The 11,161-nt window shown below is 36.6% G+C and overlaps 1 protein-coding gene across 5 annotated transcripts in view; it reads left to right on the plus strand.

Moving 5' to 3' along the window:
• Positions 1 to 11,161, plus strand: part of LOC108756760 (serine/threonine-protein phosphatase 2B catalytic subunit 2-like) — a 165,382-nt gene that overhangs the window by 134,420 nt on the left and 19,801 nt on the right. For 4 of the 5 annotated variants that reach the window (XM_018500788.1, XM_018500790.1, XM_018500791.1 and 1 more), the window contains exons 6-9: positions 1,318 to 1,457; positions 6,661 to 6,832; positions 6,998 to 7,124; positions 7,621 to 7,701. In XM_018500788.1, the coding sequence (XP_018356290.1) occupies positions 1,318 to 1,457; positions 6,661 to 6,832; positions 6,998 to 7,124; positions 7,621 to 7,701 (520 nt within the window). Of the gene's footprint in view, positions 1 to 1,317; positions 1,458 to 6,660; positions 6,833 to 6,997; positions 7,125 to 7,620; positions 7,702 to 9,616; positions 9,620 to 11,161 lie in introns of all 5 variants that reach the window. The other variant, XM_018500789.1, reaches the window with a different exon arrangement.

The raw sequence follows: 11,161 nt of genomic DNA on the forward strand, positions 1-11,161 counted from the left end.
GGGATACACGTAACGTGATGTCAAATAAGTGTCGAGTAAGATCAGTGCGATAGCATCTGTCCGTTCTAACATTGAATATTGGATTTCAGTACTTAACGATTTAGTGGCAACCAATAGACATTTGGAAATCCGCGGTGAGCACATTGTTGTCAGGCTCGGTAGCCTAATTAATGCAATCTGCAGACGATCCGGCTTACGTTTACCTTGTTTGGCGCTGTCGTGATACGTAAACTCACAGCAGAGTTACCGCCCTCGAGACTCTGTGGTGTTCGATACATGGCGTTTCGACACTGTCAAATCGCTGTCAAATTATAATTCAATTCCAAGTTCAGATTATCGGTTATTCCTTTCTCTTTTAGACACCAAGATATCTTGTAACTATCGAGGAGTCATCAAAGTGGCAATGTAAGTGCCACTTTGATGACTCCTCGATAGTTCCAAGATATCTTGGTGTCCAAAAGAGTGGTGTCTAAATGCTGTGACAGTGATTCCGCAAAATCGAAATTAAACGTTAAAGAGATTCTAAAGGCAAAGGCCAAACTCTAACAATGTCGGTAAAACAGATTTTAATTTCAAACTAAAAAAAATATCGATAATAGTGATGTTTTTAATTCAGTTTCTTACATTATTATTTTGTCTTTGTTCAAACATCGGTTCTTATCTAATATATTGCATGCAGCGCTGTATCTTGCAAGATCCAGCATCTCTATTATATGCAATATTGTTCTATTTACATTTACAAAACACAAATAATTCTTTTTTCTAAACTTTTCCAAACTTAATCTTAATTCCATTACGATAGTGTTCGTGTACGATATTATCTCTATGGCGAGACTATCTTATTTTGTACGTATAAATTGTAGAATTTTTGTATTAAGCAGATATTGTCGTCGAATGACAAGTCGATGTTTGCAATAGCTATTTTATCTGTACTTTAATCGTGTACAAGAATTTGGTAATTCTTAAGTAAAGACGATTCGAAGATGTTTTAGAATTACGAAATATCGATAATTTGCTTTACTTTGGGATCTCACTAAAAATACGACATACTGATGCGATCGACGTAAATGAAGCCGTCATGATTAACCAGGACCAGTCAGTACCACATAAATTTTGCGTGTAACGTATAATAGCCAACTAAACCTCCGAATAGGATACGATCCAAAGTGCAAACTGACTGACCAACCCATTGTGAATTTGGTAAAGCCGACAATGGCCCATACAATTACGCTGAAAATTACGCTGCGTTTGCGTCAGTCGATGTGCTATCAGTTAATTCCTTGAACTAATTCGATCAATGTTGATTTGCTGTTCCAGCTGGACAGGTTCAAAGAGCCGCCGGCATTTGGGCCAATGTGTGATCTCCTCTGGTCGGATCCTCTCGAGGACTTCGGCAACGAGAAGAATGCGGAACACTTTTCCCACAATAGTGTCAGGGGTTGTTCATACTTTTACAGGTGAGTGCCCGTTTCAACCTCTTTTTAAACTTTTTTAACTTGTTAAATTACAGGTAACATGTGTAATAGAAATTCTAACATACGACTAGGAAAATTTGGAGAAAACGTGCAGAATTGGATTTTTCTAACTTATTTCAATGTTATATATACATTTGTAATTATATTCTCTGAACGGAATTGCATTTTTCTGAAGTGGAGAAAAGTACTGTAGATTAAATATCACACAGTAAAGAGAAGGTTTTAAGGTATCTAAAAATTTGGCTAAATATAGATTTAAAAATAATTTTGTTAAATCATCAAAATAATTATATAGAGTTCTTAAACGTCGATAACAATGCTGTAAAAAGGTTCAATGTTCCAACAACTTGAACGTCCTACATATCCAGTATCGAATTAAAACTTTATTAAAATAAAGTCTATTTCAAGCTAACTGAAACAATATGATAAATGACTGATCATATTATATCTTTTTTTGTCTCTGAACTCTTTTCAGAAAACTCATTTTCAGAAGACTTCTCCTATAAAATATGTAATTAATGCCTAAATTAAGTCGAACAATTGACAAAAGAAATTTAAGAAACATGTACACAACAGCTTTTTCTCTCCAAAAGTATTTTATTTATCAGTTATAACATACACATGTACAAATAAAATTATCCGGGTTGAAATAACGATATTTCATTAAGCCATACTGCCAATAAAAAAAAGTATTTAAAAAGGATTCGATAAAATTGGAAATATCAGAAAATGCAATTACAATACTTTTCGTCGGGAACGTCGATATATCCGAGGGACACGTCGATACCACGGTGTTAACGTAATAATAAAGGACATATTAGCGGAGGAAAAAAAACGAGGTCAACACCCCATCACTACTCGGTGGTAGTCGGAGTTCTTTTTGCCGTAGAAATACGATATGCTTGTGCGATACATCTCGCGGCTGTCGCCGGCCGGTTCTCGTTTTTCCTTTCTAGCCAACCCGTTAAACTCCCTCCAACGGGTAATTATCTCGCCGTCTGTTTGCGAGCAGTGCAGCCGGAAGCGCGTTGGCCACATCCCTCGCACGTGATCCACACAGCGTGAAACGAGGTAACTTTGGCTCCTCTGACCCATCTGTGTCTGAGAGATTTTCCTTCTCCGCCAAATCTTCCTACAAACGTCACGTTCGGTCCCTCGTCGCGTCGCTCTTTGTCAGCGTCCGCGGACACGCCCGTGGTTTGCCCCGTGCGAGGATTAATAACGACCGTGTTATACGACGATGTCAGCAAACCGCAGACATGACAGCCCCTCTCGCGGATCCGCTAATTATACGAACGGCCACGCTAATGAGAACTGAGATTCGTTAAGTGTCAGCCGTTTCGCGTATTCGTTCCTACGTATTCGTTCGTCACGTTTACGTACGTGCCATATATATGTTGACGAAGTAAACTGTAATAGATTAAATTCTGGAAAAACGCGTTTTATATTTCTCCGCGATCTTATGCGATCTTCAGTAACAAATTAGTATTAAATATCTTTATTATCACTCCCGATTGTTGCCAAAAGTTGGCGCAAGAAAAAGAGCGAGAATGAAAAGTATGCCTTTCACTGATTGTTTCACTCGATTCGATTGTTAATTGTTTATCTTATTTGTTAGTAATTACAACACAGTCTGATATAAATTTCTACACGTAAGTTTTTTTTATTAACCAAGCTTAAAAGTTAGTTTAAAATAGTTTAAAACACACAGCGAAAAAAGTTTCTAATTGAAAACGAACAAATCAGAAGATTCTAGCCGTATCAGAATTCTAGTTATTTAAATAGAATTATAATAGAGTCAATCAGAAAATTCTGATTTGTTCATTCCAATTGATGCAATCAATTTCTTTTTCAATGTATAATTATCATTAATTCTTTTGTTTAAAAAAAAATAGAAAAATGATATTTTCTCTGTATATTCTCTCATTGGCTGTTTAATGAGTTAAGAAATAAAATGATTGTACCAATTATATATGCATTGAAAGCATTTACGTAGGAAATTTTAATGACTCACAGTTGTAAGACATTTCGAAGTAACAAGTAGTGCAAAATAAGTTAGTTTAAGCCTCTTTGTGTCCATGATCTTAAAAATCGAGATTTCAGATGGAAAAGAAATTAATATATTGCATTCGAACAATTCGACCATTGATGAATGCAATTAATAAATTCTTTATAGCGTTTTTTAATAAATAATAAATTCTTTCTGCGTCCAGATCTCAAAGCGATTTTTGGCATCGTGGAAAAGATTTGAAAAATAAGGTTCTCGTAAATATACACCTCGGGAGATGCCAAATTAGTGTTCCTCTATCACATTTTTAATATTACAAAAAATTCTGTATTTAAGCTGTTTTAACTGTTGTAGTTTTATACTTGACATGGCGCCTCCTGACAGCTTTTTCAAAATGTAGAATTAATTATAGCGTAAATAACAGAGTACTTTACTATGAAATTTAAGTCTTTAAATCACTACATATACGTAATAAGAATAAATTAAAATATGTAATCTGTTTTTTTTTTTCTGTTATACTTTTTATTAATATTTACTAATAATGTCAGTTATATTAGTTTATAATTAATATTATTTTAAACTTTAATTATTAAGTCTTTAATTTTTAATTAAAATTTTTTAATATTGTGTTTTTACCGAATTGTTTTTATTTTACTTTTATTTTCTATATTTCTCTATAATTTAATGTTGACGCGGCACGTTACGTCATCAAAGAATCGTGCACGGAAAGAATGATTTTGCTGAAGTATCTAAAAATTTAACTAGTTACAAATCTGAAAATATCTTTATTTGATTAAATCATTAAAGTAATTATGTAGAAAACTCAAGCAAGACAAACGATGCTGCGAATAATTTTGACATTTTAATAATCAGTTTGAGCGTTCTGCATAATTGTTTTGGAAGACCAAGAAAATTATTTTCAGATCCTGCGTCTAGTGAGTTTTTTAGATACTTCAGCGAAGCCAACCGTATACGTGTCAGTATTTCTCGAGTAACAGCGGCAGGAATGTTAGAAAGCTGATTTATCGAGGTGATTTTCATAATCAAGTTGTTCATTGATATATACGCGGATGTAGCACAGGCAATCGCGATCACGATAAGATAATAGTGGCCGTTATGAAGACGTTCTAGATAGCACCAGTACCCTTAATCCCTTATTTTCGATTCTCGCATTATCGTGTCTCGTTCCTGGATAGATACGTGCATTAAGTTTCACGCGAACATAAATCACATCTCGCGTCTCGAGCAATATGCAAGTAGTCCGGCTGTAATCGCCGGCGTTCGTCCGACTACAGCGCGACTCGTACTACTCACCCTTCCTCCCTCCAACGTCTGACTCGTAATGAAGCTGCTGATTACTCCCTGCCATCCCTTAATGACCCGAAGTGGCTGTAGTACGCTGTTACGACGAGAAAACGGAATACATCTTGCGCACTGCGATATAACGTCCTATCGTTAAATAAATCATCTTATCGTCGCACTCGGGATGTGTGCGTACCGAAGATTCAACGATCCAGAGATCGATACCGGGCCACATTGGCGAGCGGCGCGCGGTTTTCGAGAGATTTCACCTCGTCATTAATCTCTGTCGGCGCTATGAACGGGTCTTAATGGCCGTTAACGACCATGCCGCGACGTGGCGCAAACATTTCTCACGATTCTTGGCGGAGTCAGTTATGCCACACTGCGAAAAGGGCCGTCCTGTTGACGTTTTCGCCGGCATAATTTGTTTATGTGAACCCGAAAGTCGGTACGCCAATAACGTCCGTCATCCAGTGTACGATTGGCAGGGATGGATGGACATTAAAAGCTACACCGTATAAAAGACTCGAATACCTCTAACTTGCATTAACAGCGAACGTAGTAATCTGATGCCGAAGCTTCGAGTAGTCTCAGAAATTAACTCGACTACAATATTCAGAACACTCCAACAATTTTGTATAAATACACAGAACCGCATACAAAAAGTTGTACGAGTCGTTCTCGACAAGTTAAGATTGATCATTTGGCGCCCGTGCAATTGTTTCCAATGCATGTGCCAAAAGCGCGTTACGATGTTAATCTAGGTCGCGATTTAAGATACACGAATTTCCCGACATGAATATTCGCGCGTCGGTGGCTGCCTCACGAACGCTTATGAAACTTATACGCTTCAAAGGAGAATATTAAGTTTTGGCTGTTTTCGGCTAACATGAAAAAGTTCCATGGTGTGTACAAATTATACATCATACTAAAGAGCTACTTAAACTGGGGTATTTTTACATCCCAGAGATGAAAAATGTCGAAAGTTCATTGTTTTACATCGTTAGATATCAAAGGAACAATGGAATCAAAATAATCCCATTAGTTAAATAACGTTTTGTTATTTTTAACTTCCATCTGTGTCAAAATGTAAATCAATCCATTTCTGTAATAAGTTTTCATTCAAAGTAAACATCGTTTATATTAACGTTTAAACTTAATAAATAATAAATTGAATCTTAGTCCAATTACATTCTCTTAAATTAATTTGTTTTAACTCTATTGTTTTGGTTCAATTATTAGGTAGGAACAGTGGTGACTTATAGAAATTATTAAAAATAATTCGGACTTTCTGTCGTTCATCAATTGCTCAAAAATCGCCAAGTTATTCATATTTAAGTAATAATACAATTCTTGTTGCTTAATTCTCGAGATGTCTTGGTATCGTACTCAACAACTTTTTATTAGTAAATGTGATAGAGCTATATTTATTATTTTTTATCACGATTTCTCTCATGTTCTCTGATGTTTCCCCCAAGATAAATGATAGACCACTCAATTTCGCTTAAATAATCCGTTAATTATTAAACTATTAATTATAATTAATATGCTACACATATAATTTGCGTATCGTAGAACTTCTTCAGGTTAGACGAAAAACTTCCTAATATCTTCCTTTTGCTACGAAATTTACTTAGAGAAAATGTTCTTTAAATGTTTAAAATTTTGGCGTACTATTAAAATGTTTAAAGGCCGAGTCATTTACGCTACCACGGCAATTTCCATGTTATTCATTAGTGCTAAATACATTTAATAATATAAGCGAATTAACATGCCCGCTCGTACGCTCGGATAATTCTCTTAACAGCAATTATCGGCAATCAAGCTCTCTCTCTCCCAATCTTTAAGCGGTCGATCGATAATGTCTGCTTGCAGTTACGCGGCGTGTTGCGACTTTCTGCAAAACAACAATTTGCTCAGCATCATAAGGGCGCACGAGGCTCAAGACGCCGGATATCGCATGTATCGAAAGTCTCAGACGACGGGCTTCCCGTCGCTCATCACCATCTTTAGCGCGCCCAACTATCTCGACGTGTACAACAACAAGGTAAAAGCCAACAGCGCATCGCGCCAGTCGCAATGAGCGTAAACTTCGACATTAATTTAATGTCGCACATTTATGATCAGTGCGGGGCGCGTCGTTGTTCGTTTTATGATCTGTAGACGGCTGGTCTGCAATCGTAAAGACCCGATGTGCTCGTTGTGCTTGCAGGCAGCGGTTTTAAAGTACGAGAACAACGTGATGAATATCAGGCAGTTCAATTGCTCGCCACACCCATACTGGTTGCCCAATTTCATGGACGTTTTCACATGGTCCCTACCATTTGTCGGCGAGAAAGGTAAAACCAACAAGACGTTTGCTCTTACGTTAAAAATTTATTTTACACTGTAAAAAAAAAAAACGTAATTATATAAAATTATATAAATTATATGTCTAAGAGTTACGCAATTTATAGTGGAAGTGTATAAAATTGTTTTCGGTTTTATAAAAGTTAAACTTTTAATTCTACATGCTATGTAAAAAAAAATATATATCTTTATATTAGACACAAAAATAACAGTGTATTTTATAGTTTCTACATACAAACTCTTGTAATGTATATTTCCACATGATATACCTTGCTTAGTAAATAGTTCTATAATGTTCATAAATCGATTTATGTATCTAGAAGAAAAAATATGAAAAAAATATTTATGTAATAATTTAGATGGAAGAGAGATACATATATATATCTCGATTTTTTTAAATGGAGTATTTCGAGATAACTTGTTTAGTCGATTGCAAGATGTGTTTTACTCGGAATTTAATGGGCAAATTTTTATTTTATCTTTTAGTCACAGAAATGTTGGTGAACGTGCTGAACATTTGCTCGGACGACGAGCTGATGAGCGACGGTGATGACGCGCTCGAGGAAGGTAATGTCTATCACCTAGCTCTTATTTCCCACCTTAATCCGTATACACACTATTACTTTGCAGATGTTTCGAACAAGATCGGCTCTCAGACTGGTCGCTCTTATATCGTGATCAGAGTCTCTCTTCTTTTATCCTTTTTACTTCGGGGTTATTTTTGATAGTTTTACGGTGTCTGAGTTTTACTTGCCTAATACAAAAATCGTGCGAAGAGTCACGAGAATTATCGCGTTGATTAAATACGCGACAGAAATACTCGTTCTCATCTCAACAATCATCTCGCAGAAATCAGAAAAACAAATTTGTTTATTTAGAGATCTGCGATCGCATGAAAACAATATCGTGCACTCTAAAAGATGTCGGTGTGGATTTAATATATCGTGATGTCTCTAGAAAACAATATGTGAAATCGATCAATTTCTTTATTAATTTAATCATTTTTACTGATATATAATCAAAGTATTGAATGCTTATCTATATTCTATCCATGACCTACCTAATTCTAATCATGTTACATTAACATTTATGTGGATTTAAAATCCATGATACTAAATCTACATCATGTTGGTGTTAATATAATACAATATTAACACGATGAGAAGTAAATAAGAAAAATCGTATATTCAGTCAAAACGGATCTTACTGCTTAAATATTTCTATATGAATTTATATATCTGATTCTGCAAATCGCACGTTGAAATCTTTTTTGATCTTGAAATGCAGTTACGAGCAGAATATAAGTAATACCTATTAAATTGGCAATCAATTTAATAATTTTTTACGTTAACAAGCATATTCTTATAAGAATATTAATAATCTGAAATAATGAAAATCAATCTCTGAATTCATTGCAAACAATTACTGTGTATAGACACCGTATGGTGTTAAATCCAAATCGAATATTTTTAGAGTGTGAAGAAGATGTGTTTTTTTTTTTCAATTCCTTTGATCGGGTTCTCGATTAAATCTCATCTCCGGTAAATTCATTTCGTCTCGAAATGCACTCGGATAACCGCGACGAGAGATGAAACACGGTTTCAATCTTATCCGTCACTTGGAGGACAGCTGGACGGACGAGTGCACGATAAGACGGGCCAGAGATGCCGTTAATATTTGGAATCCCTTACAAGCTCCGACACGATCTAAGAGAGGCCACGTCATCTTCGTGCACGGGGAGAATGCGTGGATTCATCCCTCATGTCCTGCCGAACCGATAGAAAAGAGTTGGACACAATCTAACGATGAAAAATGAATCGGGATTCCCCTGCCTCCCCCCCCTCCCCCCTCCTCGTTCTATGAATCGTCGCATTCTCCACCAAAAAGGAAGATCGATCGTGCACGTGCGCCCGGATTGGATAACGGTGAGCGCGAATTTTACGAAGAATTGCTCGACTGTTCATTTTCATCGCATCGATGAAAGTCGAAACATGCCGTTAATTTTTCGTTCGATCGCTTTTAATTTAACGCGATTTTGAACGAAAGCGGCGAAGCTTCGGCGTGTTTTGTTTTTTTTTTGTTTTTTTCTTTTTTTTCTTTCTAGTTCGCCTAGCAGACAAATTTCACGCGCACGATCGATCCGCCAATTAATTTCCATCGACAATTTTTCCAATCGTTCGATTTCGACGGCACCTGCGAATTCTACGTATTCTTTATAGATATTCCCTACGATTCACATAATTAGATGTTCGCGGACCTCTCTTAAATAAAATTCATCTTCTTAAGCGAAAGTTAAAAAAAAAAAAAAAAAGATTCGCGCGCAATTTCCCGAATATTCATCGAAAGAATAATTTGTTGATTTCGAAAGAAAAAAATATATGTCTCTAATCATCTCATCTCCCCCACGATCTCACTTGTATAACTTCCAGAGACAAATCTTGAATTCTCTTTCTGTTTGCATTTTCACTCGCTGCACGGACAGATGGTAAGAAACGCCGCTCGATTCTTCTAGACGTCACACGATTAAGAGCTTCATTGATTATCATTAATTTTTTAGCTATTTTCATAGTAGTTTCTCGATGTCGAGTTTCTCTTTCTCTCTGTTTCTCTATCTATCTCTCTTTCTCTTCCTCCGTATTTTTCTTTCTTTATTATCGTCTTCTCTTTTTTTATTTTTCCTTTATCGTGTTCGTTGGAAGGAGAAGAACGTATGTACGTTCGCGTCTATCTATTTCTTCTCTCTTTTCTTCTTTATCTTCCGTTCTGTATGATATCCATACGCGTAATATATATGTCTGTACATATATATAATATATATACATATTTACTATTTTTCTATATATTTTTTCTCTTTATCTTTGACCATCTGTTTCACGATATTCACAATTTCTCGCATCGAGGTACGAGATTCTTTTTCTTTTCTCTCTCTCTCTCTCTCTCTCTCTCTCTCTCTCTCTCTCTCTTTCTCTCTTTCTGTCTCCGTATCTGCTCCATATCTGCTCTTCTTGGCATTTTTATTTTCACTTCCCGATTACGTATAAACATGTATGTGTGTGATACATATTCAACGTGTCTCGACGGCACATATATAGCCTGGATTTTTACATCTTCAACGGTAGACTTTGATTTTCTGCATCATTATACTCATAGCATCTTCACTCTGTCTTCATACGTTTGTTCAAGATGGCACGATCCTTTTGCTTGTTTCTCAGAGCACGTATATAAGTATTTCGCGAGGGTCTTGAGCTTTACGAGTTCAAACAGTACTTTTTCAGCCCGAAGCTTAATCGGGCTGAAAGATTCATCATTTTGCCATCTTGCGCATCGCGCGTTAATTTAATTCACGCATGCAATCGCAGCGATCGGGTAAGATAACGCTATAAAAACGTCATTCCACCTCGTCTTAATTATTTTTCAAAGTTACTCGGGAAATATCTCCAGATTGATATTGTTTTATTTGTCATTTCGTTTTTGCTCCGATCGACTCTACCACTCTGTCCGAGTTCCATAGTCAGTTTCAATTTCACGTATGTCAATTTCATGTCCATCCCACCCCCCGCTGGCCTGTTCTGTTACTTACTTTTTCTTTCTCGTATATTTCACACATGTGTATGTATAATCACTCTGCCCCCTTTTGTCCCTACGTATGGAAAGCTAAAAGAAAAAGAATTAAAATCTTTTCCGGCGGATGGAGTCTTGCAAAACCTGTAGTAAACTTTTTTTTTCCCCCCTCTTCGTCGCGATTTGTGGCGCTTCGAATAAATCGAACGTCGCCGCCGAGTCCTCAAGATTAAAGAGAACGTATATATATTTTTTTTTTACGACGTCCGAGATATCGACCTGTGTCGGCTGGCTATCGTCGATTAATTTTACATTCGTCCACGTGCGCCCGAGAAGGAGACACCGGTTAATTCATTCCCGCAATTCGCGGCACGTCGGAAGGTCAGATCGATACGCCGTCCGGTGTCAGCGCGGACACAGTGGCAAACGGCCACCCAGGTCTAACAAGTATCCATCCACCGGGCCC

This window comes from Trachymyrmex septentrionalis, unplaced genomic scaffold (genome assembly GCF_001594115.1).
Source record: "Trachymyrmex septentrionalis isolate Tsep2-gDNA-1 unplaced genomic scaffold, Tsep1.0 scaffold13, whole genome shotgun sequence".
Taxonomy (NCBI): Eukaryota; Metazoa; Arthropoda; class Insecta; order Hymenoptera; family Formicidae; genus Trachymyrmex; species Trachymyrmex septentrionalis.